Source organism: Akebia trifoliata, chromosome 2 (assembly GCF_017979445.1).
Source record: "Akebia trifoliata isolate Shusen 1 chromosome 2, ASM1797944v1, whole genome shotgun sequence".
NCBI classification, from domain to species: Eukaryota; Viridiplantae; Streptophyta; class Magnoliopsida; order Ranunculales; family Lardizabalaceae; genus Akebia; species Akebia trifoliata.
The window spans coordinates 4,867,966-4,895,263 of record NC_141376.1 but is presented as its reverse complement, the minus strand read 5'-3'; the positions used below and the strand labels follow the sequence as shown (position 1 = coordinate 4,895,263).

At 35.3% G+C, this 27,298-nt stretch overlaps 3 protein-coding genes across 4 annotated transcripts; 2 read left to right on the top strand and 1 right to left on the bottom strand.

Moving 5' to 3' along the window:
- Positions 1 to 1,135: 1,135 nt before the first annotated feature.
- Positions 1,136 to 8,158, top strand: LOC147408991 (BTB/POZ domain-containing protein At3g50780-like). Its single transcript, XM_086424534.1, has 2 exons — positions 1,136 to 2,777; positions 6,962 to 8,158. The coding sequence occupies exons 1-2, from the start codon at positions 2,142 to 2,144 to the stop codon at positions 7,922 to 7,924; spliced, it is 1,599 nt and encodes a 532-aa protein (XP_086280660.1). The 5' UTR covers positions 1,136 to 2,141; the 3' UTR covers positions 7,925 to 8,158.
- Positions 8,159 to 9,307: 1,149 nt separating this feature from the next.
- On the top strand, positions 9,308 to 13,296 carry LOC147408990 (type IV inositol polyphosphate 5-phosphatase 11-like). The gene is made up of 8 exons (XM_086424530.1): positions 9,308 to 9,456; positions 9,810 to 9,966; positions 10,068 to 10,198; positions 10,458 to 10,534; positions 10,662 to 10,787; positions 12,059 to 12,246; positions 12,399 to 12,536; positions 12,668 to 13,296. Exons 1-8 carry the CDS (start codon positions 9,422 to 9,424, stop codon positions 12,854 to 12,856), a joined length of 1,041 nt encoding a protein of 346 aa, XP_086280656.1. The 5' UTR covers positions 9,308 to 9,421; the 3' UTR covers positions 12,857 to 13,296.
- A 1,161-nt stretch (positions 13,297 to 14,457) lies between these two features.
- Positions 14,458 to 23,648, bottom strand: LOC147408989 (BEL1-like homeodomain protein 2). 2 transcript variants are annotated; one of them, XM_086424526.1, is made up of 6 exons: positions 23,387 to 23,648; positions 21,914 to 23,233; positions 20,673 to 21,058; positions 18,053 to 18,113; positions 15,043 to 15,205; positions 14,458 to 14,958 (listed from the first exon to the last, which is right to left on the bottom strand). In XM_086424526.1, the coding sequence occupies exons 2-6, from the start codon at positions 23,159 to 23,161 to the stop codon at positions 14,717 to 14,719; spliced, it is 2,100 nt and encodes a 699-aa protein (XP_086280652.1). In that variant the 5' UTR covers positions 23,162 to 23,233; positions 23,387 to 23,648; the 3' UTR covers positions 14,458 to 14,716. The 2 variants fall into 2 exon arrangements, with proteins under 2 accessions (XP_086280652.1, XP_086280647.1); XM_086424521.1 differs by having other exon boundaries at positions 14,458 to 15,205; positions 23,387 to 23,646.
- Between the last annotated feature and the right edge of the window lie 3,650 nt (positions 23,649 to 27,298).

Genomic DNA, 27,298 nt, shown 5'->3' with positions numbered 1-27,298 from the left:
AGACGGTACAATGATGGAAAAGGAGGTCAAAAAGAAGCTCAAAGCTACTACTACACATTAGTTTGTATGTGAATTTGTGCTACATTTTACTATTTTTTTAGATAAAACCTTGGCTTTTCACCTTGGTCTATCAATGGATCAGATCAAACTCGAAATCTGATTATAACTTTAGTCAAGATTTGGTAATTTGATTCCAATAAGGACCTGACGTTATAATCTGTCATATCAATCATGTCCCAATATGATAAAATGTGAGATAGAATTGGACTCGACCTGATCTGATGCTTAACGGATTGGTTCTAGTTATATTTGAGTAAGGATCGATCCCAAATCCATCTTGATTCAATTCATTGACGAGCACTTTCACTCTTTATGATATTATTTTCATCATTTTTTTTTTTTTTTTTTTTTTTCAAAAGTACATGATAATAACATTATTTCAAGTAATTTTGTAGTTATTATCTTTATAACCACCCCTTAAGTTTTCTAGAGTAATTTCAAGTTATTTTAGTGCACCCAGTCCTATCTAATCATGCCTCCCACACATTTTCACTAAAGTAAAACCCTCCAAGAATTAACAAAATGTTACATATTACACCATAATACCACAAAGGCCCAATATTATCTGAAAAAAAAAAAGTTGAGTTAAGGGTGGTATTTGTTTAGTTCTAACTTGAAAGCCGATAATGATTTTGCACATATTTACAAGTAGCAACAATTAGGTTAAGGGGGACTTGATATGCACCTGTGTGGATACAAATGTCATGATTTCATGTGCAAATTTCCTTGGTGGCCCCAGGATTCACAAGTTACTGATGATTCATTATAGTTGGAGAAAAAAGAAAAAAAAAAAAGAACAATTAATGGGTTTTGGAAAGTTTGGACAAAACTAGAAGTTATATCACTTTCAATATGATCATAAGAAGAGGAATTAGTAGGTAAATTGGAAGCGGATCCTCTGTAGCAACTTTTCCTGTAGCACTATATCGACAGTAAAAAAGTCTGTAATATCAGGGTGAAAACACTACAGCCCCATTGTAGTAAAGCGTAGAAGGATATTTTGGTCATTTGAAATCCAGGAAAAAGATGGCATTTTTGTTTACAAATTACTCGGAGAGAGAGAGAGAGAGAGAGAGAGAGAGACAGAGAGTGGTGGGTAGATTGCCTGAGAATATTTGCAGAGAGAGAAATGGCTCTGAGGTTCACGCCAAAAAGCATGAACATTCCAAGCGGGTAAAGTTAAAACTCCGATTACCATACCAAAACCACTCTTTTTTATATATATAATCTCCTCCAAAACCACCTTACCTTTTCTGGTTACACCAGAATTTAAAAACTTCTACAAAACACTCATCATTTCACTCTCTGCAAATTTCCATCTTTGGTTTCCTTGATGCTTGACATCAAAGCTCAATTCAATCATTAGAGGCACTGAAGTGTGTGGGGCTCGGGCTTGGGGTGATGGGTTTGATAAAGTGATGGAGTTTCGGAGATTTTGCAGAAAATTCATTTCTTGATAAGTGATTTTTGAGTATTAAAGAGACCCATTTCATGGGTTTTGCAGTTTGATTTTCTTTTTAATGAGATCCAATTCATAGTCCTGTGTGTATGTGGGGAGTGGGAGGAGGGGCCGGGGAATTGTTAGTTTTGGATTTTAATATCATTTCTTATGTTTTTCTGAGATACCCTTGTTGGTGTTGGTCCTAGAGAAAGTTTGAGATGCTTTGAATTATAGTTATTTTGTTCTAAAATTCACTTTTTGGTTTAATATATCTGCAAGGAAGTGTTTGTGTATTTTGAATTTTAGGTTGCATCATCATATTTTATACATTTTTATGAAAACCCAATTCGTGTTTGTGGAAAAAGAGTATTTTGCATTTGAGTTTTAGGTGTTCTAGGTTTTATCCTTCATGATTTTCTTGGGGGTTCTTTATATTCCTTTGATTTTATAAGGAACTAAATTCAGGAATTGAGAGGGGGGAGATTAGTTAAGTTTTTGAGTTCTAGATCCTGTTGAGGGTAAACTAATTCATGGTTGTGGAGAATGTTTTAGTAATTTAGGTGATCCATTGATATCTTTGGTTTTATTTCGAATTTCTTATTTTGTTGGTTTTTCTCTTAATAAAAAACGTGTGTTAGATATGTCTGAATTTAGAGTTGCAAGGGTAGAACAGGGTCACACCAAGATCAGAAACGTTCCCATTGCTGTAACACCAGAAGGGTTTTGGTGTTGTCCCTCTCCCGTCGCCTTTCAGAAGACCCTCAAAGCTCAAAATCCCCAAAACAAAACCAAACCTTCATTCCCACCTCCCAAAACATCCATCCCGAAGAAACAAATTCCCCTAAATGAGAGAAAACTGGCCCATACCTCATCAAGATCAAGGATTGTTTCCGATGATCAAAGAACTTTAAGCTCTGATATTCCTACTCTTAGTCCATCCATGGTCACTCAAAGAACAACAAAGCCTAACACTGAGAATTTACGACAGAAAGTAGCCATTGAGTTTGGTGAACAGGGAACGAGCGATTTGAAGGTTGTTCTGTGTGGAAAGCAGGGATTTTCTGTGAAAATGAGTGTTCACAAGAATGTGCTTCAGGAAAACAGCATTTATTTTGCTGATAAGCTCTTTCAGCAACAGTCTTCTTTATCTTGTCTTGAAATTGGTGATTGTGAGGATGTGGAGATTTATGTAGAGACTGTAGGATTGATGTATTGCAAAGAAGTGAAGCAGAGGCTACTCAAGCAAAGTGTTTCCCGAGTGATCCGCATTCTTAAGGTATTTTTTTCGGAGGATTATGCTAATTAATTCCCTCCTTTGTCTTTGTGTAGGGTTGATTTTGAATTATGAATTTTATGTCTATTTATTGACCCATGTTTGGTTCAATTATTAGGCAAACGTTCATCTTTTGAAACGGTTAAAGTACTTATTTTCTAGTGCGTGCTATTTTATGGATTTTATCTTTTCATGCTTTTCTGATTATTGTATTCAGCTTAATAGTTATAGTTCTTACTTTGAAAGTAGAATTGATATTTAAAATGGGTTCCAAAACATAACGTTGACATGCCACAGTTATCTTGGTCTACTATTACATATGTAACTGATGATCTTTTATTGTGTTTTTTTTTCCAAAGAATCTCCAAGTTGATAAATGTCCTGTGCACTAATCTTAGCAGATATCATGATCGGAGCGTGATTTATGCATTTTCTTCCTCATTTGTATACTAACAAAAATGACGTAAATACCCTCAATTACAACCCATAGTTGAAAACTGTCGTTTTTTAGCCCAAATTATCAGTCATTTTCAAGCTCTTTGACCTCTAGAGTAAGGGTAAATTAATTTTAACTTTCAACCTCTAGCACATAATTGGCATTTTTTTGGTTTTCACTTACGTGCATTGCATGTGCATTCTACCAGTTGTAGTTTATTAAGGGACTTTAAAAAAGAAAAATGAAACACCCCTTAGTCAGAATAATTACTCAGCTCTAATCCTAGCCTGATATTTTCCCCATTTTTTCATGATTTTCTCCCTTGCCGAGTTATTCATGAATCCTGACTTGGTGACTATGGTCATAACTAGCAAATCATATTCAGATGGGTATGCTGGGCATGTTCGAGTATATGTGCATCATGGCTGAAAATAGTAAGACATCAGTGTGGAAAGCTATGTTGTACGGAGTCTTCTAAAGGGATGAGCAAGTTGGGCACATTATTCTTCTAACCGATGATCTTTTATTCTTGTGTGACACATTTTTTATTTCTTTCATCATTGCAGAATATCAATTAGTAGTTTCCATAGATTATTACTTCTACCTTTTCAATTGAAATTTTCTTTGTAGAAAATTTTACATTAAGTCTATGTATTGACTTTGATGCTACAATTGTTTCTCCCCCTCTTTTGCCAGGGAAAGTAAGACAAAATTTAATAAGAAATTCAATGATATATTGACTTTTATGAATTAAGCAAAAAATTTGTGGTTATTAAGGTGATGTCAATTGTTGTGGAATCTTATACATTGCAAATTGGGTAGTGTAGACACCCCATTTTTGCACTCGTTTGATTAATCAACTCGTCAGCCCGATCGCAATGATTCCCAATGATGGATGTTTATTCCATTGCTTTATTTTGTTACCAGATATGTTTCAGAAATCCGGAAGATGTATCTCGAACTGACAAAACTGTAGAAACCACGCTACGCTAGGAAAATTTGACCTCAGAATATAGATATCATCATTTTTTAGACAAAAAAGAAGCTTCACGATAAAAATCACTAAAAATTGACCAAATTACCAAAATACCCCTAACATCAAAATAACCCTAGAGCCTACGTTACGATTAGGAAAATCCTTTCGAACACATAAAATAACAAATCGAAATCAAATAAATCACTTCGCCAATTTTCACAAAATTTGACAAAATTACGAACATGCCCCTCATAAAGTTCACAACCATTTCACATAAAAAATTTCATAAATGACACAAACTAATATTTTGATTGAATTCCTTACGAAAAATCGATTCTAAAACATCCTAGAACATTAAAAACCGACTTAAAACGTGAAAAGTCCTCTCCGGGGGTAAAATGGTAATTTCACAATTTTTATAATTAAAAATTTCGAAATTAATAAATAAAACATTAAATAACTAAAGTGAAACATTAATGAAGTTAATTTAAAAATTTGAACTAAAAAAATCGATCAATCGGACTCTCATGGAAAATTGTTGAGGGTTCGTGAGATATTTCTTTAAGGACCCCTCCATTTGGGGGTCCAAAGAATTAAAGATATAATACAGGAGGGTTCTCCAAAAAATTAAAGTCAATCAAGCAAGACTAAGGTCAAGGTATTAAAGTCAATCAAGTGAGACTAAGGTCAAAATTAAAGTCAATTAAGCAAGACTGAAGTCAAGATATTAAAAGTCAATCAATTAAGACTAAAGTCAAAATATTAAAAGTCAAACAAATAAGACCAAAAGTCAAAATCATAATAGAGTTCTAATTAAATAATAACTCAATCTAATAGAGTTCTAATTAAAACACAACTCCACCAAAAACAATTCTAATTAAAACACAATTCTACCTAAAACAATTCTAACTAAAACACAACTCTAATTAAAAGAACTCTAATTAAACACTAACTCTATCTAAATCAATCCCTAAAAAAATCTATAAATAGGGGTGCTCACACCCTATTTTCGTATCAAATCATAAATCCTAAGAGAAGCAGGTCTAAAAGTCCCCCTAGCCTCCCATAAACCTCAATTTTGAAGCCCCAACTCCTTACCTAACACCCATACCTCAATTTTAGCTCAAAAAACACCTAGAAGCCCTTCAAAAACACCCCGAAACCTATAAACAAATCCAAAGAATTTAGATTTAAGAAAGAGATACTTCAACTTGGAGATTAGAAATCAGATCCGGTGACAGAACGAAGCGAGGAATACTGTACAAGAAGTTGTTCTATCAGATCTGAGGGAAAAAAAACCATTGCGTTCGGAAAAGATAAGTATTTTTTATTTTTTTTATTGATTAGGTTTTTTTAGCAATGTAATTTATTTGGGAAATTAGTAGAGACCGGCTTTGGCCGGGCGGGGTTGGTGCCTAACACCTTCCAACCCCGTAATGTGATCCCCGAATTCAGTTTTTTCTCTGTTCTAGATTAGTTTTTTATCCGTTTAGAGTCAGTATTCGGTTCCTAGACCGTAATAACTAGGTGGCGACTCCCAAACCTCAAGGGTCAAAAGCGGATCCGCGCACCCCGCGGATCGAGGGCGCTTTCAGGTAGCAGCTATGAAATCATTGGTCTAAATTAAGGTTAAGAGAGGCTCTGTGAGCAGATTGACAATTTAGAACTGCTCTTTGAAGTGTTTCACCTTCGAGATTCCTAACTCCTTCACCATCATCTTTATCCAGTCATACTTTGTGAACTAGCTTGTACTACCAAAATGTCATCAACATTTTCTTTGTCATGAACATGTCTAGAGAAACCTAATAAGAGTGGTCATCCAACATTTATAGGATCCCATTTAATGAATATTGTGACTCAGTTTGATGTCCTCAATAAGAACTAGTGAGATCAAGGATCTATTTGGCTTCAACCCTTTTTCCCTTGTAAAAAATCCCAACAAGTATAAATTCAAAGCTTCTGTAAAGATGGAGGATCCCCACCATTGCCTCATCAGCAGCTAGAACCTGTGGAATATGGCGCTGTTCTTTGCCATGTCAGCATGGATACGCATGTCTACGCATTCCGATAGTCATCCTGACATGGAAGGCAGTGTCACCCTTTATTTGAATGATTTTTGTGAACAAATTTTTTTTCAATGGGACTTGCTTGTTCCATCCTCCATACACTTAAGTTGTTATGCACAACTATGGTGGTTTGATTATTTTACCTTCTAATAAATCTATTTGTATTTGTTTAGTTATTAATAGTTCTATGCGGTACATAAATGTTTTCTTTACGTTTCATATATTTTTTTCTTACTTTTTTTATTTTAAAATATCATATTCTAATGTGTCTGGAGGTGTTTGCTTTTGGGTTTCCAAAAGCTTTATGTCGGATTCTTGTGTTTATGTCAGGCACTGGCACATGCTTGTGTACATTAGAACCCTTAATCACATTCAAATTATACTTCATATAATTTATGATCTAGGAAAGTTTGGCATTCCTTTTTATTATATCATTAAAGGCATAATCATCTAGCCAAGAGATGGGTCCATGAGTGTGCAATTGAGGGCTCTCATTTCTCAAGATTGATACGTTGAAAACTAAATTAAAAGACTCTGAATATAACATGATCTTGGCTGTAATCTCAAGGTTGCAACTGCAATGTTTGCTGCTCAATTAACTTGTTTTAATTTGATTGTTCAGTATCTAGATCTTCTCCATGCTAATAAAAAAAACGAAAAAAGCCTTGACAATTTTTTCATAACCATACTAGAGTGAAATGATTTGCAGGTTGCTGAATTACTGGGCTTCCATAGATGCATACAATCGTGCCTGGAGTACTTGGAGGCAGCCCCTTGGGTTGGAGAGGAGGAAGAAGAAAATGTGGTATCGTCTGTCCTACACCTCCGAAGTAATAATGTTGTAGTCACCCCGGTTTTAAGACGGGTATCTTCTGGAGTATCTAATCCTCCCAACGACACACTTACACACATAATGGATCTGGTTCTCAAGAGCAATGAAGAAAGAGGGAGACGTGAGATGAAATCCTTAGTATTGAGGCTTCTAAGGGAGAACAACAGTCTTCTCAGCAATGGCAGCTCTGCTGAAATCTACAACGAAAGTATATACAACTCATGCCGAAGCAGTTTGGATTCACTGTTGAGTCTGTTTAGACAAGCTGTGGAACCCGGATTTCTTGATAAATCTGATGGCAAAGGTCCGGTGGTGAAACAAATAGCTCTCGAAGCTGATAACCTCCTATGGTTGCTTGAGATTTTGGTTGAAAGGCAAGCAGCGGACGAGTTTGCAGTGATGTGGGCTAGCCAGCAAGAGCTGGCAACCCTACACTCAAAGCTACCAACAGTGAATCGTAACCTCGTTAGCTGTATTACAGCGAGGTTCTTTGTTGGGATAGGAAGAGGAGAGATGCTTCCATCAAAGGACACCCGACAGCTGTTATTACAAATATGGTTACAGCCGTTGATTGACGACTACTGTTGGCTACAACACAGTTCCCGATCATTCGATCGGAAGGTGGTGGAGGAAGGAATTGGCCGGACAATACTGACACTACCATTGGAAGATCAGCAAAACATTTTGCTATCATGGTTGGGCAGTTTCTTGAAGGCTGGTAATAACTGCCCGAATCTTCACAGAGCCTTTGAAGTCTGGTGGAGGAGGACTTTCACAAGGCCTCATGTAGAACAGCAGGGAAATTTACTCGAGATAGATAGTTCTATGATATCAAGGTAATATAATTAAAAGAAGTATATTCTTGTTTTTTTGTAAAATAACAGTGTGATTGATGGGAAGTACTGTTATATTCTAGCTATATCAGACAATTTCTGCCAATGATGACGAGTTTGCTTGAAAGACCAAAAAAAGCAAAAACAAAAAAAAAATAGAGGGGAAGAAGGTTAAAAAATGAAAATGCTGGTTGTAGTTCATTTTTTAGGAAGTTAATTTTGCAATGTGTTTGGATTTGAATGAGTAATGTGAGATGGATGCTTTGTGTGGAATTTCTTGAAAGTCATGTAGTATGGGTTGGTTGGTTAATGTGGGAATTTTCATCGAATGATGGTGCATATGAGATCTACAAATTCTATGTGAATATGGGATCTACGTTTGAACTCTTTGTTGTTTTCCTCTGTATGATCGATAAAATGTGCGTGCATTTGGATTTGCCTATGTGAGCCTTGGACTTGCATTGCCATTCTCAATACAGATAAAGGATGGTTGCATATGATTGACAGCAGGCCACAAATAATGTCAAACGTCTTAATGTGAATTCGAACGCTAAATAGAATTTCACGTCGCCGACCCCACTATTTGGTACAAGGATAGACGATGACGATAATGTATGACTTTTCATAATGGGTTGAGATAAATGATTATCATTAATATTTAAGTGATCATTGTGGGTAATTTTGTCATTTAGGGTGTTAATTAGTTGCTTGTCATGTAGGGTGTTAATTAGTTGCTTATGACTATCTCTAACCTTGCATCCAGAGAATCCTTTTGGGACGGTGTTGACTGTTGACCAGCACACATGCATACAAGACTACGCTTTTTCTGTGTCACACCATACCTTCTTGAACAACCTAAACAAAGGAACTATAAAATTTCAACACGTGGGTGTTAACTTTGATTTTTTGTGGTCTTTCCTCTCAGATGGTGACACTTGTAACAGATGGGCAATGATGTGGTGGACATTTTTGTCTTTGTTTTAAAGGTAACTTATTAGCTGATGATTGGACTTTAGGTGTAAATAGAGATAAACCACAAGTTTGACATTTTTTTAAACCTAAAATAAGGGGCACAATACCATATTGTTGAAAGATTAAAGGTCAATTTGGACTTCAACAATCCAAATATTATGAGGGGATTGGGTCCATATATTGATTGATCCATGTGATTTGAACAAACTCACTTTTTGATATTTTTCATTAACTTTGGTTAACTCAGAAGAACAATTCTTAGTTGCAAGGCTTTATGGGGTGGTGGGTCGTTTTCAAATTTGCTTCAACTTCTTTCAGGTCAGCATCCCAACCTAACAAACAAAGAAAGTAGTGATCAAATGAAAGAGTTTCTAATTGGTTGACTTTTCATCAATATAAATGGACTGCCCAACAGGCAGATTTCTCTTCCCAATTGTTGGATACTGCTCTTCTCCTTATACTATTTACAATCCTTCTAAAGACTACAAATAAAAGGAATTGCTGGATTTTGTTGGATCACAAAACAAAGGCAATGGGAAACTTCAGCACAATTCGTTGTTTTAAAAGGTACTATTCATTATTTTCTTGCTTCTTTTAAGTCTAGTGCATGGTTTCAAAACTCGTCTGAGACTGTGACGTATCGCCCAAGTTGTCTAAGTATTAGGCATTGATGAGATGGATGAACGAGATTTAAAACCCCACGTTCATTTTTCTCATTTTTGAACGAGACGTCTCACAAGTATCGGAAAACTTGTCCGAGACTACCCGGTATCTAGAATGCACGAGACAAGACGTAAAACAGAGTTTTAAAACCACGGTCTAGTGTCATACTTGGGGTGGTTTGAGCCAATGTTTACTTTCAAGAAATACAACCATAGCTACCAATGATCGTTACATGTTTAATGGGGATGGTTTTACAGAAGAAAATCCAAATTGAAACAAAGGCAGCTCGACGACTTTAACACCAATCTTGCAACTCATGAAGGTATAAAAACTGTTGGGGTGCAGAAGTTATGTCAGTTTTCCGGAACTTCGGTTCTCCGTGTGTGCATAGTGACTTGGAACATGAATGGAAAGGTAAATTCATAATTTGATGTCTTAGAGATTCTGTTTTTTTTTCATCAATCCTTATGACCTTTGTAATAAATGGGCAGTTTAATTTTCCTGTTTTTATGTAGGTATCTTCTCAGGATTTAGCAAAGCTTGTAGGCAGTGACAGGAATTTTGATCTACTTGTGGTTGGTTTGCAAGAAGTACCGCGATGTAACATAGCTCAATTATTGCTGGAATCTCTAGTTGAAACCCATAGGTATGAAACAAATTTACTATCAACCCAATGATATAATGTAATGTTCATATTAGTTGTTCGGCATAATTTAGTTAAAATTTTCATCATTTAGACTTCTGTTTCGGATGATCAAAATGAAGCACTGATAGCTGATGCAGATGCTCTACACACCACATGATCATTGATCTAGATTGCCCATTTACAGTCATGTATTTGTTCTTTACTTGGTTGATATGTTTATATTGATGAATATTATACCTTCTTGTTTTGAAACAAAAAGCCTTCTAGGGGAATCCACAATGCAATCTCTACAGCTATTTGTCTTTGGACCAAAGAACTATGAGCTTTTCTTTAAAGGTGAGGTCTGTCTGTACCATTTATCTCTATTATTTCAAAGGTTGAGGCCATTACCTCAATCTTCCATTTTATTTTTCTTATAATTTATTTTCCTCATGTCAACTTGTTTATCTTTGATATGATACAGAAATAAGAGTTGATAAGTACTCTGTTGGGGGGTTTGGAGGATTAATTAGGCGAAAGAAGGGAGCTGTGGCAATCAGTATTAGTTTCAAAGAAATCCGAATGATTTTCATATCTTGCCATCTCTCAGGTCAGTTCCATATCACTCTCTTTACCAAACAAATCTAGAGAGATAACATAAAGAATTATAAGATAGGACCTTAGGTTGTCATATTTTCAATTTTCTTCTCTCTACTCCATTTTGTGTTGCACATGCATGGTATGTTTTGTTTCAATTTGGCGGCAGTTCTCTGCCTCAAATAGAGATACTGAGAACCCCAATTCAAACGCTCTCCAGAGCCTGTAAAAATTAAATAGGACTTGGATTTCAACTTCATGTCTATGCATGACCTCAATACGGTGCCAAACGCCCCCTTATTGATTGGAAATTTCCCAATGTTACGCCAGTGGAAAGATTGTATCCATGATAGTATGCTAACCATCCCATTAATATTTTTCTTGCAAATGTAGACTCTGCTACATGTTTTCTTTAATGGATCTCAATCATCTGACCTGTACCCTTTCGCTCATTCGATTGTTGACCATCTCCTATGATTTCCCTTTCCAAGTATGCATCTCTAATATGATTGACAATTGCAATCATTGGCAGGGGCGGATTTACAGTGGGGGCAGTTGGGGCAATTGCCCCCACAAGAATTTCTAAAATGCATAGGGAAGTATTAATAAACTTAAATTTTTTTTTAACATTCTACTGCTTTGCCCCCACAAAAGTTTTGAAAATTTTTTTATTTGTAATTTGCCCCCACAAAATTTTAACATTCTACTACTTTGCCCCCATAGAAAATCAGAAAATTTTTCTATTTGTAATTTGCCCCCACGAATACAAAATCCTGGCTCCGCCCCTGATCATTGGGTTGGTGCAATTGATTGGAAATGTCCAAATGTTCGTTCTGCTTCACTTTAATTTTTGTTGTTGCTAATCCATTTGCTTGGCCAACATTTCCTTGGTACTATTTTTTTCCTTTTATCTTACATATAAAAATATCGCTGACAAAGCATACAAAAGAAGCCTGCACTGTCGGTCTATGATCAGATCATTTATATTCCATGGTCAATTTCTAAGGAATGCCTTTGACATAGTTTCCTAATTGGTGTTCTAAAATTTTCACTAATACTTTACGGAACAAAAAATGCTTTAATATGTCATTTAATGCGTGAAGTGCCACCATTTTCTTGATGATGACCAACTCCCCCCCCCCCCCCCCCCCCTCCCTCTCTCTCTCTCTCTCTGATGTTGATAGGAACCTTGTTAAAGATTCAAATGTCCCAAATAGTGTTTTTTTTTATTTAATTTTTTACTTTCTACATGGAAATAATGACATGGTGTGATGATGTATGTAGCTCATGCGCGTAATGTAGAAGAAAGGAATTCTCAGTTGCGGCACATTTCTCACTCCCTTTTCTCTGAGAATGAAAACCTGTACGCAAGACCCTCCCAAATTACTGTATGGTTGGGGGATCTCAACTACAGAATACAAGGCATTGACACATTTCCCGTGAGAAATCTAATACAAAAAGACCTTCATGGGGTAAGTTCATCTGTAATGTTGTCATCTCTCTCAATTGGATCACCAAGTTTAATCTTTCTAGAAATTCCTAATTTTGTAAAAAGTTCCTTGCCCGTCAAAGGGTATAAAAGAATCATTGACTCTTGTTGTTCTATGGACTATGATCACTACAGTTGCTCACAAGCAAAGATCAACTCCTACAAGAGGCTGAAAGAGGAGAGATATTCAATGGATATTGCGAGGGGACTCTAGCATTCAAGCCAACGTATAAATATAACGTTGGAAGTAGCAATTATGATACAAGTCACAAGGTATTCCTATTTTTTTTACTTTCTTCTTACTAACAAGGAGATTTCAAATGGTTTTCAATTTCCATGGATCGTTTCAAGTACTGTTTCTTCATAAAATTAATACTATTGCCTTATATGTTCTCTTCTCTCAGGTAAGAGTACCGTCGTGGACTGATAGGATCTTGTTCAAGATTGACAAGTATGGAGACATTGATGCAATGTTACACTCTTATGAATCTATTGATTCCATTCATAGTTCTGATCATAAACCAGTAAAAGCTCTTCTCTGCTTAAAGATTAACGCAGTAGAATCACCTACACTCAGTAAAGAAGTTCTCTAAATCCAAAACAAATGTATTTTTTTTTTTCCCCTTATTGTGTTCTCCTGACCTGACCAATATATTTGTGTCAATTGGAACCAGAAAAATATTCTTTGTTACTCAAACAATAGCCCCCAGGATGAAAACCTGTTCGAGGTATTACATTGGTCCCACACTTAACCTATGCTGGGAGGGGGGTATTGCAGATCATCACCATTTGTATTTTTTATTTTTTTACCCCGCTTGAGTCCTTGTTAAAGAGGCATATTTAGACATGCCTTCATTGGCTCAGTCCTTGTGATTAATGAGATGTCAGTTAGTAGTCCCATAGTTTGTTTTAGGGTCTCTTTGTATTTCCTTGTTATCTGTAAGGTAGTTCTCCTTGACCTCTCTTGTGAGTGTGTATTGCCTACTGTTAGTAAGTCACCCCCTTTTTTTTTTAAAAGACTGATGTAATGATTTTAACCATTCTATAAGTTTGCATTGTACAATTATGTCTAAATGAAGAGAGAATGATTGGGCCCAATATGGCCATCTGAGATAAAGAAATTGGAGAGACACACTACCAAAATTGTGACAGTAAAGGGAATGGGCATTCCAAGGTAGATGTGCCCCCTTGAAGTTCTAATAATCTCTAGTAGTAGATAGGGCCCGAGTATGAACAATATCTACTTGCAAGGGATTCACTCGAATTGTGGCAAAAAGGATCAAATCAAATTTCATAAAGCACAAACACAGATCGATGTGATTAAATTAAATAAGGGATAGATAGGAAAGAAAGGAGAGGGATATTGATTAACTCCTGGCCTAGGCTAATGTTTCCTATGCTATCATTGACCTGGGCATTGGAGTGTAAACTGTAATGAACAAGGAACCCTTTTTTGACATGAAAATTGAGGTGATAATGACAAAAGATATCTCAACAATCAGTGTTCCAAATCTTGAGGTGTGTGCAAAATTTCACACCACTCATTTGAATGAGCAATTAGACTCAATCAAGGGTCTAAGTCCAACCTTTTGACTAGAAATTGTGGTATTCACCTTAGAGTTGCGATCCAGGACCATGTTCCTATAACAACATACGGTGTCTACGTAGCACATTTTGGTTGGAGATTAAACATATCAGGCTGTGTGCAATGGAGAGAATGGCTTAGAATTAGGAGTCAAATGTGTTTTAAACTCCTACTAAAATGTGCCACGTAGACACCATTCCTATAGAATAGGAAAGGGACACCTTACTTGATCCTGATTCAATTCAAAATTTTTTTTGGATGATCTTTTGTAAAGAGATCTTTTGGCGTGTTATACTATTAGCTTATTTAAAATCTACAAAGGGTCCTCAAGACTAAGGAATCAAAACTAATTAAATCCTTGGTCGAAGCTAAAACCAGAGAAATATGAGTAATTGAAGATGCATTTAATTCGAAGCTCACCATCTATCTGTATTAGGTCTCTCTACCATGTGATTGTTCCACACATATCAACAACTCTTCCTAGCTTTAAATACTCAATCATGGTCATGAAGTTAGCGATATGTTTTCAATTTCTAGGGTTCTCCTTGCCATGTGAGATGTACACTACTTATCTAACTAGCTCAAAAATAAAAATAAAGAAATCTTCAATACCCATCAACAATAACTGCAGATAACGCATTAATTTCTAGCAATAATAAAGTACAAAACTTAAAATTTACAACAAAGACAAAAAAGAAATTACTATACAATTAAAGTAGATATTAGATAGCTAGAGCTAAGGTGGTGCTACAATTTTTCATTCATATATTTTTTCCAACATGAAAAAGAGTTCCTAGAGAAAAATACAGATTTTCTTATGGTTCTCTTTTTTATTATTTTTTATTGTTTTTTTAAGAAAATAAAATTTTCAACTACCTCCAAAATCTCTAACTGAAAATTGGGTCTTCTCCGGCAAATTCCCGGCATGTCGAAGCCCAAGTGTGAGCGAGACGTCGCCTGTGGTGGTCCCAAGCCTTACAAATGCATTTGTAGCAGTGGTCCTGTAGTCGATGCCCACCAATTGCCGCACTTGGGATTCATGTGTCGTCGCTGGATAATGGTCAGCTACCTCACCATGTGGGATGGTTGTAGTAGTAATTGTGGGGATGGCTTGGTTTTCAGAGAAGCAATGTTGTGTGTTAATTGGGTTGAATGAAGGGTCGTTATTTGTGGCATTAATTTCGGATGTTTTACCTGCAGTTGTAGTAGTTGTTGTTGATGTTTGTGCAGAAGTGCTGCCTTGATTTTTATCTTTTTCTGTCTCTTGTTCTTCTTCTTGGTTGGACTCTCTTTGGTACATCTCTTCTACCATGGGTTTCCACAATCGAACCCTGGCATTAATGAACCAGTTCGAGACCTGCAAATATAATTAAAACAAAATGTTCAGAAAGATGAGAAGACATCATTGGAGTGTGGGGAAGGTTATTAAAATTCCTGCATAGATGTATAAATGTAACTGATTCATTGATGGCTGCTCAAGACAAGTTATATATTTCAACTCTTATTATCTAACATGCAACAACAAAAAATGCCATATGGTCATAAGCCCAGGAGTCTAAATGTAATTATAAAATTAAAATAATGCATGAATTTCTGAAATGCTGTCTTTAAATTGGATGTTATACTTCATATCATAGTTTTAGAACTCATTGAGTCAACTTGAAACTTGGTTGAGTCGATTCGACTTGATTGGGTTTCAAGGAATGGAACTAACTTGTTGATTTAGTACGGAATATCTCCAAATCAATCAAAATTTATATGTACATCAATATACATATATAGAGTAGTCATTCTAAACTGACTTCCTTTGCCACTACGCTGACGTGGTAGTGTGCATGGAACCATAGATTTTTTCCTCAAGATACTAGGAAAATTCTAAAGCAACTGAAATTCACTATGTTTCACGTTGCACTGACGCTGATGTGTGTATGAAACCATAGATGCTTTTCATTGAGATACAAGTGAAAAGCATCTATGGTTTTGTGTGCACCTCCATGTTAGCACAATGATCGAAAAATTCACTATGTTTTACACTATGCTAATGTGGATGTTTACGAAACCCTAGATTCTTTTCACTAGTATCTATGGTTCTGTGCACACTTACACGATAACACACTCCAGAATGCAGTGAATTTTGTAGTCACTCAAACACATCCAAAAAAATATATGGCTCTCTATAGAATGCCACATCATCTTAGTGTAGAAGGAAGTCAGTTATGCATTTTCCATATGAGTTGTGCCCGAGTGATTGCATGAGACATGACACTGTGTTTGACACATTTAGCTGATGTGGATGTGTGCACAGAACCATAAATCCTTTTTGCTTGTGTCTAAAGGAAAAACATTTACAGTTCCATGGACACCTCTACATCAGCACAGTGTCGAATGCAGTGTCTTGTGCAGTCACTTTAGGATTTTCCCTCTTTTCATATACATAACTCAATTGTGTCTCCATTATGAAAGTTAACAAGTTGACTCAATAAATTGATTTTTTCTAGGTTTGTATATGTGAAGGCAAAGAATCGACTTAGCTAAGTTTGAGTTAACTCCACAAGTTTTAGAACTATGATAAAGAGAGTTAATTGAATCTAAAATTAGAAGAAAACCTCTATTAAATTTTTAAGTAATACTTATGTACATTGCTTCCCTTATTAATGACAATCATTACTAACATCATCATATGCTATAAATATTATGGTACTCGGATTTCATTCATATGTTTTATGTAACGACAATAGTGATGACAAGAAACCCATTTGAGAAAAGACTGCGGCCGTTGCACTCAAGGGAAATCCCACTTACATGCCTCAAATCTTCCTAAATAGATCTGACTCTAACATCTAATATAGTCAAGTCAATGACTCATAACATATATTAAAGTACTTAGGAAATTACTTTTAGTACTTTAAAATAAATAAAAATATTTGATTTATGTTATTTGCAAAAATAGAATCATGATTTTTTGACTTGATTTTTTTCACTCGATCAATAATCAGTTTATATGACAAGGACACAGAACCATAGATCATTTTCTTCGGGATACACAAGGAAAATAATCTATGATTTTGTGCCCTGGCCACATCAACAGAGAATTGATTGAGGGGAAAATACTGAATCAAAAATCATTAGTCACAAAAATGCTAAAAATAACTCCATAGTTGGAGGAAGCAGATCCTCTATAGCATACGGTTCTTATAGCACACTTTAAACAATTGAGAGAGAGGTATTTTAAAAAAAATTAACATCTCATCTTCTTGTGATCATGATTTAGATTTGATTAAAAAATATCGAAAAACAAGTTTTTTATTTTTATGCAAATCCATGACTTTAAAAATGAACGACTACTGAACTCTCCTAAATTTTAAGTGTGAGATCTAATTTTATTGTTGATGTGGTGCTCTTCCTACAATTTAAAGTGTGCTACATACAAGGTTGCTACAGGCATCATGTGCTACAAAGGATCCACTTCCATAGTTGGAGTTACCAACTTAGCTATGTTGGTAAAGGCATGTGGAGTGTACGTTAATCCCCGACCTAATGTTCGAAACTCCTCCTTAAACCACTTTCATGCTAATCGTTAGGCACTGTTGCTTGCCTAGTGAAAGAAAAAAGATGCATGACTTACACTTTCCTAATGTGGAAGTGTGTAGGAACTGTAGATGTATTTCATCAAGATACAAGAGAAAAACATTCCTATATCTCGATGAAAAGCATCTATGATTCATACACACTTTCACATCAAGAAAGTGAGATATGAGGTATAATCTTGAGGTCACTTCAGCATTATTATAAACTGACTCAACTGAGTTGACTTGAAAATTTTTTTTCCAGGTTGACCAACAAAGTTTTGGGGATCTATGAAGTCACCTCAACAATTATTAAAACATAAAACAACAACAGCTAGCTAGGGCAAATAATTCATACCATCATATTGCATTATAAAGGAGAAAACCGCAAAGAATATTCATCAATGGAAAAAAACAAACAAGGAAGGAAATAGAAAAGACATGAAATGATCCGTACTTGCTACAGCTCATAAATTTCTGTCATGAGTGATTAAAGAAGCAAAGCAAAGAAAGAAAAAGTTTGTTCTTACTAAAAGTAAAGACACGAGAAATATTTAACCTAAATCCATGCAAAACCCACTTATGTTACCAACCAACCAAAAGAGAGAGAGAGAGAGAGAGAGAGAGAGAGGACGAACCTGATTTCTGGATAAACCAGTCTGCTTGGCTAACAAATGCTTATCTGCATCGCTTGGATAACTGTGAAAACAACAGAAAAATGAGGTCAGGTCCTTGCAAAGGCGTGAAAATCTATGGAAAATAGAACAGCGGCAACCAAGAAGACAAATGAACCCTCTGGGCTCTGCTCTATATTTTCCTTTAGAGTAATAACCATTCATACAAAATCAATTAAAATAAAATACTATAAGAGAGAGAAGGTTAGGTAAAGTTATTCTAATGACTTTTTTTTCCACCAATAACTAACTAGGGATGTCAGTGAAGGACTATTATTTTGCAGGTAAATCAATCATGAAAAGAAAAAGCTTAAGTAGTGCTGAGGTGACATGGGATTTACTGCGGTATTTGCATTTCTGACGTGGAGGTGTGCAAATAACCGTAGATGTTTTTTCCTTGTTCATCACATCAGAAATGTAAAAATTGCAGAAAATCCAATAACACTCCAGTATTAGTGAAGAAGCTTTTCTTTGGCTTTTACATATATATGGGGGCGGTTCAAAGGATATATATAAAAACATATGTAAAAATAATAGTTTTTCAAAATATGGGTTAGAGGTTTTGGATTGAACTTATTTTTTGCGAGGATGGTCATTATGATGAGAAGATCATCCTCGCAAAAAATCAACTCAATCGGAAATTTCTAAATCCATCAAAAGTGATTTTCAAATTATTGATAAAAATTGACAAAAAATCGATGGTCCACATTCTAAATCACTCTTAATGGGATTAGAAATTTCAGATTGGACTGATTTTTGTTTTGGATGATTTTCCCATCATAGAGATCCTCACAAAAAATCAGCTCAATCCAAAACTTCTAACCTATATTTTGAAAATTTATTAATGTTACATTGTTTTTACACATGTTTTTTCATATGTCCCTTGATTGTGACCCTATATATATATATATATATATATGGGGGCGGTTCAAGGGCCATATGAGAAAACATATGAAAAAACTTTCATTTTTCAAAATAAGAGTTAGAGGTTTTGGATTGAGCTGATTTTTTGCAAGGATGGTCACTATGATGAAAAGATCATCCTCACAAAAAATTAGCTCAATCAGAAACTTCTAAATCCATCAAAAGTGATTTACAAATTAGTGATAAAAATTGGTAAAAAATCGACGGTCCACATTCTAAATCACTTTTAATGGGGTTGAAGTTTCAGATTGGGCTGATTTTTTTTTTTGGATGATCTTCCCATCATAGAGATCATCCTCACAAAAAATCAGCTCAATCCAAAATTTCTAACCCATATTTTAAAATTTTATTAAAAACGAAAGTTTTTACATATGTTTTCTCATATGGCCCTTGAACCTGACCCTATATATATATATATATATATATTTGCACACCATCACGTCAAAAATGTAAAAATTGCAGAAAATCCAATGCCACTCCAGCATTAGTGAAGAAGCTTTTATATATATATATATATATATATATATATATTATATATATATATATATATATATATATATATATATTGTTTTTAAACTAGGGATTTCAATAGATTGGGCCCGGATCGGATCAGAGTTAATTTGGTACTAATCCAATAAAGATTGGATCAGATCCAGAATTGATTCATTGAGTACGAGATTGGACTCTTAACAGATCCAATTTTATTGGAACTCAATATAAAGATCCAAACTTGATCGAGTAACAATTGAATCGGGTTCGGATTAGACCAAACCCGATTTTATGTTCAAAATTTAAATAAACTTCATATATTCAAACCAACATACAATATAAAATCTCAAACATTTAATCGGATCGGGTATTGATGGGATCAGCACATAGTCAATCCAAATCCGATCCAATAAGATAAACAAATAAGAACTTTATCGGAATCTAAATCATCGTCTAGACCTAAAGTTATCCAGTCACAACGAATCAGATTTCAGTTCTAATCCAATCCATTTACAACCCTATTTTAAATGCTCACACTGAAAGGAATTAGAAACTATTTTTAGATTTCATAATTAAAAAAATCTTCTTTTTTTTTTTGTTTTTTTGTTTTTGTTACATGTTATGGGTGTTTCAAGTACCCCTAAAAATTAAGGGATCTAATATTTCCAAATTACAAGTAGTTTATTGCACCCCCAATCTTATAAATATATATATATATATATATACCTCATAATTTTTTTTATGTTATCCATTTTTTTGTTGCACCAATTTGAATAAATGAAGAAGAGAAAGATTTGAACTTAAAAAGGATCTTCCATATAAGGAGGGCAATTTTTTTTTTCTAATTTTGTTATCATTTCTGCACTAGAAGTTGCAATCATATATATATAAATAATCAACCTCAAAAGTTAATTAACATTTTATGTTTTAATGATATGAAAATAAAGGTTTTAGTATTATCATGCAATGATATTACTTAAATATCAAAAAAATTTAAGAAATACTTGAAAAAAAAATTGAATAATTAATTAATTTAAAAAATAAAAATAAAAAATATTATTTAAAAATAATATTTTTTAGATAAACATGATATTAGAGGTTGCTAACATCATAATAGAAATCATTATTGTAATCCATCAATTGATAGAGAGAGAGAGAGCTAAAAACGTACGGGTGAAGGAAATGCTCGAAGAGCCAAGCTCTCAAAATGTTGACAGATCGCTCTGGCAAGCCTCTTTGAGGCCTCCAAGCTTCTTGTTCCATTATCCCCATCTGATGGAATGCCCTTTGCTGCCTCAGCTTTTGTTCTAGCAACCGCAGCCTTGGAGTCTCTCCTTTAGTGATTCCAGAAGCCCCTATGCCATTTTTCTCTCCTAAAACCTCGCAAGTTACCTTCAATTGTGTTGCTATAGCATCCTTTAGACATCGGAAATGCCGAGACATTGCCTTCTGAGCAAGGGCAGTGTAAGGTGTGGCAGCTCCAAAACCCATTGCGGAGTCGAACGCGTTGACCACCATTTGCATTTGCTCACAGTAATGGTTGTATCTTCTATCCACCTGAAACCCCAAAATTATTAAAAAGGAAAAGGATAAGAAATTAAAAACCTAAATTATCAAACAAAGAAGAAAATCCTAATGTAGAAGCCTAATTCAGAAATTTTAACAGGAGAATTGAACAACAGAAGGAAACTCCACTGTTATCATAAAGAACAAAAAAGTAAATGAAATAATGCTTGACATTCTTGTGAGAAGAATTAAGTGGAAGTAGAGTTGTTCTCACAATTTCATATAATAATAAGAAAAATGGGTTCAAGTGGGTTTTTTGGTTCTCAACTTATTATTAAAAAAAGAAAAAGAAACAATAAATAAGATCAATGAATGGGTGAATCAAAGCATATTACGTACAGTGGGAATGATTGTTTGAGGATAAAGAACTCTTTCACATTTCTATATATTTCTCCATGGGTTGGTCCATATATCTATAAAAAAAAAAAATAATAATATGAAAGAAATAATAGATTAACAAGCCCTAAGCGAGCTTAGTAAGGAATCCATGGCTTCTCTACAGTTTTACGAAATGCGATATTCCCAATCAAAAGAATCGTCGTTTCTTATTGGACACATGCTCCTAATAGTAATCTCTCATGTTTTTAGTTTCACTGTCCAAGTATACAATAACCCATCAATCAAATTATGTAAATTTAATTTATAAAATATGTTATAATCAAAATCAAATACAACTTGCTTGCTTCCATGGAACCCATTTCCCCAGCCGAATTTTCCTTCCTTAGATTATCAAAATTTCCAATAATTTTGCCGGAATTTGCGCTTTCTACAGTGTGTTTAAAAGAAACTGAAGAGATAAAAAGATGTGTGTGTGTGTGTGTGAGAGAGAGAGAGAGAATGCCTCACCTCATCAATCATGGATAATAGCTTAGTCTTCTTCCTCTGATAGGCAATCCTATCAGCAGCTGAAAATGGAGGGAGATCCTTTGAGGCAGATGAAGACCCACTTCCATGATTGGGGTTAGGGTTAGGGTTTGGGTTATGCCTCCCACCTCTGTAATTCTTCAAATGTCCCCTACCGACACTGCAAAACTCTTCCAACAATTCTTGGGCAGGTTTTAGATACTTCGAATTCCTCAAAGAATTCACCATCCCAATCGACGACCTCAAACCAACTTCTTGGTGGTTCTGTCCCACTCCTTGGAAATGCATTACTTGATGATGATGACTCCCCAAATTCTTCAATGGATATGAAGCAGCCACTGAAGACGAAGCACCACCTCCTCCTTGATCAAAATAGAACACCCCATCATCTACCATCCTCAATTCTTCGGCCTTAGCTCTTTCCAAGTGCTTCAACGACGACGATAGTGATAATGAAAGGCCTTGGCTTTCAACAGCCCCACCAATTTTACTACTACTATTGAAATGGGCAACACTATCATCACCTCCAACACTACCGGGGACCCATGTGAACTGAGGTGGAGGAATTGGGATACTATCGAAATCTGTGACACTCGTAAATTGAAATCCTTGGTGAATAGTAGAAGAAGATGTAGGGGGAGGAGGACGAGGAGGAGATGGTGATCTTGGTTGTGGGTTCATGAGGAAAAGTTGCATGGCAGCTGCGGTATCCGCATTTATACCTGAAATTTGGTGATTTTGATCTGTACTGCTTCTATTATCGCTGTTATGTTGCTTTGAATCTCCTAATAAACCCATCTCGCCCAACATCTCAGGCCGGCTTCTGAACCATTCATTTGCGGCCACCAGTGGTGGTCGGATCTGACTCTCCAAGAGTTCGGTGGCTGTTGCAGCTCCGTGTGGGAAATTGAACATCTCCGACCACATCGCACCCGTTTCGTACACCGGTAATTCCCCCGAATTTTCCTCTTCTATCGCCACTAGTGGTGGCGGTGGATTGAAGCCTTGCACCCTTAATTTATCTCCCTGGTGATGTTGTTCTTGTTGATGTGTGGTTGTAGATCTTTGAAACCCATTTGAGAAGGTAATGATTCCTTGGGACATAGATTTCGGAGAATTAGGTCCCTGAGTAGAAGCCGAAGAGGTTTCTGAGACTGAAATTAGGTGGTGGTGATTCTTTAAGAGAGAGAAAAGAGATGAAGAAGGTGGTGGTGGCTTTGCAACTCTCATATCTTGTTCAATTGTTCTTCATCAAACCCTTTCTTCATCTAAGATCACCAATACAGCCTAATTCTGTAAGAACTGCTCATGGTAGCCATGGAAGTGTTAGATAGAAGGAAAACAAAGAGAACCCATGATGTGATTTGACATAATATAGATAACAGAAACAATAGAGATATAGTACTGAATTGAGTCTTTAGTTAGTCCTTTTTTTCTGCTAAGTTAAAGTTTTACCTCTAGAGTTGCACGGTTTGAAAGATTGTACAGCTCTAGGACATCGTTTTCCTTCTATAGGATTGAAAACTTGTTGAATTCTTCCATATTTTTATGTGTGTGCTTGTCTCTCTCTTTCTCTTTCTATCCTTTTTTTTTTTCTGTTTGTCGCTCTTTGCAGTGTTGCAATCACCTGCTTGAGAGAGAAGAAGAAAAGAAAATGAAACGGAGATGTGAGGACTGATGTCTTGCAGACAACAAAACTGTGAGAGAGAGAGAGAGAGAGAGAGAGGTCACTATTCTACCTCCTTTTCATCTCCTCTCCTCTAAGAAATTTTTAATTTTTTTTAAGTCTTGCTGTAGTGACAAGTCACGTACTGCGTTTTACACTGCGCTGTCATAGAGGTGCGCACGAACCATTGTTTTTCACTCGTATCTAGAGAAAAGAATCTACGCTTCCGTGCACACCTACACGTTATCGCAGTGTGTAATATAGTCACCCCAGTTTTTCCCTAATTTTACTGCACTTAAAAAAAATCAAAAACAATTTTAAAAAAGAGAAAATACTAAGTTATATATGTCACGCGACGTTGGGCACAAAAGCGTCCCTCAATAACTTTGCGGCACGTGTACTTAAAATGCTAAACATTTTTAAAGGTTTTTTAAAAAAAAAAAATTTTAGTGATGAATTTTTTTATTTTTTATTTTTTAACTGAATCAAATTCTTTTTCTGCCCTTCGCTGTATCCTTCGTTTTCTCTCCTACCGAAGCCAAACCAATCCAAGTTCCTCTCTCTCTCTCATATTAATATGAACTTCGCACAAGATCTAGAGAGAATCCATCTCTCCTAACTTTTCCTGAAGACAATGACCGCAACCGCAGCAGTTCCAACAGCTACAAGTATCAGACATTCCAACTAATTCCCACACATTCTATTCATTTTACGTTGGAGCCAATGTGTCAAAGAATTTTAGATTTACCTGTAATTAGTTTACTTGCAAAACAATCATCAGATTATATAATAGGTTTATTTGTTTTCTTTTATCGCTTAGGTATGAAGAAAAAAATTCTACAATCTTTTGCGTGGACTTTTAATAAAGTTATTTGATTAAATTTCAAATTAGTAAATAAATAAAATTTCTTTTCCACCACCCATGGATGATTATTGGTGTATATTATTAAAATAGGAAAGTTGTATATGTTGATATATGAGAAGAGTCGGGCTCGGGTGATGTTGGGATTTATTGTAATTCTCACATTTCTGGCATGGGGTGCACACATAACTGTAGGTGTGTTTCCTCAATTAAAAACATCTATGGTTATGTGTGCAGCTCCACGTCAAAAATGTGAGAATCGTAATAAATCTAATGTCACCCCAGCATTAGTGTTATGAGAATATTTATTGTATAGGGTAAAAGTTGAATTGAATCTGGACCCTACACGTGTCTAATCCAATAATGATTTCATAACTAGGTAGGGTGGTTTCCAACACAACCTAAATCCATAGTACCTAAGGCACTTAGAGAATCTCCAATACAACACCCTCTACCTATACCTATAAATGAGTCTTTTAGGTAATGTTGGAAGCAATTATGTGTATCCATGTGATAGGCACTCTAACTGTGCTGCCCATAATTACTACCCATAAATTGTATAATAATTTTTTAATTCAATTTAGATTTTAAATTTTTTGAAATTTACTTATTTTCAACGACATAATTGCCTGAAAAAAAAAATTTCCCTCCAAAAAAGATGGGTAACTAAGTGGGAGTATTTTTTTTTTTTTTAGTATCGAAAATGTGAAGACACAAAAAATGGTAAGGAATGGGTCTTGGGTCAGAGACACTATTCTTGGACTCCACTACCGAAAAAATCAGTTGAGAGGAGGTATGGGTATTACTTTGGAGTTGCTTTGAGCAGCTCTGCCCAGTATAGCAAGATTAGTCAAGTTAAGTACTTATCCTTCCACAAACTTGGAAGGGTAGAATAGGAGTAGATTCTTAGGATGAGCTCTCTTATTTTCTAAGCTAGAAAAAAAAAGGAATCCCGAGAATCTTGAAGTGATTGACCATGTTAATTATGTTCATTCTTTCTTAAATGGATAACTTCATATTTTATAAGTACTTTTCATTAGCTAGTCATAAGATTTGAGAAGAGGATAAACACAAATTTTCTTTAAGGAAATAGATGAAATGGCTAAGAGGGTAGTTAAAGAAAGAGGTTGACCTATAAATATGAGGAAGGCCATAGAAGAAAGGAATTTTGGAAGGTGGATTATTTTGCAAGCCATTATTTTTTGCAAGTTATCAAAATTTTGTTCTAACTTGGGCCTTAGAGAGTGTTTGGAAGTTACCACATCAGTGCCCGAATTCAATGATGGGAAAATGATCCACAATTGAAGTTCTAGTCTGAGTTGTTTGAGGTAAGATCTGATTTTACCCTTACATTTATGATTGTCTAATTAGAAAATATTAATTAATTAGGTATGTTAAATTCTAACTAAAAAAATCCTTTCTATATTTTGGATTGATGTAATTCTCTATAAAAACCTGACTAGGCCTCATCTAACGGTTAACCCATATAATAGAAATTATTTCTTCAATACCCTTCTCAAAGAACACATGTCACCTCAATGTAATCATAAAATTGAAGCTCAAATAAGGAATAGGGATTAAAGTTGGAGTGGGTCATTGGTACAATTTGTCCAAATAGAAAGATGGGGCAGTTTTCAATAAACGATTTCTACATAAAAATAACAAGTTATGTAAAAAAAGCAAAGAATTGAATCAAATCCAAAAACAATCCCAAGGGTTAATTGATGACGATTAATATATATACCAAGGGCTACTTGGACTGCCACGTTGTTCCCAATGACATAACCCTATTTCCTATATAAATTTAAAAGATAGGATTATGTTGATGAGGCCAAATCATTAATGTATATGGACTAGATGTTCATGTGGCACCTAAAAATATGATTAGATGGCACATGGATATGTATATTATAAAACTTTAAGAACTTTCAGAGAAAAAGAAATTAATAAAGGACATTTATTACAGTTAGATTTAGATTATAAATTAGGGAGTTCAGTGGCCATCTATCAAAGTATATATTTGAATTTATTTCAAACCTATTTTAGAAGATGAGCTCTTGAGGTTTGAGGTGTCATTTGGGCCAGCATGGCAATCCACATGGACCAAATGAAGGTCCAGGCAACCTTTTCTTTATTGAAGTAAATGACTATAATCCCTACCAAACACAACCAACTAATGAGGGCTTACTCTGATCGTTTTAAGTATTTTTTTTTAATTGTTTATTAAATCTAATTTTCTATAATATCAATATGCTAGCTTAGAGGAAAACAAGAAAAAAATTCATGGCAGGAGAGAAATCAACATATACGCCTACTTGTAAAAGATGGTTTGCACGTGCCACAAGGCACAATCCAGACAGGTTAGACACGTGTGAATTCGCCAAACATGTATAACTACTTTTAAGGCTTTGGGTAGAAGAGGAGGAAGTTGGTTTGGAGTTGGACTGTCGGATTGTTCTTATACATGTCTGCTACTCACTCATTGCATATGAGAGAGAGGGAGAGAGCTCCCAACTTTAAATCAAACTCATTGCGATAGAGAGAGAGAGAGAGCTCCCAACTTTAAATCCGATTGATGGTTGATAAGTAGCCAACCTTCTCCCATCTGTTAGCTTTTCTTTCTTTAATGATGTCACGTGAACGGTGAACCTTACCCGTCTTTCACACGCTTATGAGAACTACTCCCTGACTGTGGAATACACTCACTATTTTTATTTTGATAATGATGAATGCACGCGGTCTTAGTATGTGGTTGGGTACGCGGCTGATGTGGTAAAGGCACAGAACCGCATATCTATTTCCTGGGTATTCCGATGAAAATGATTTATGGTTATATGCC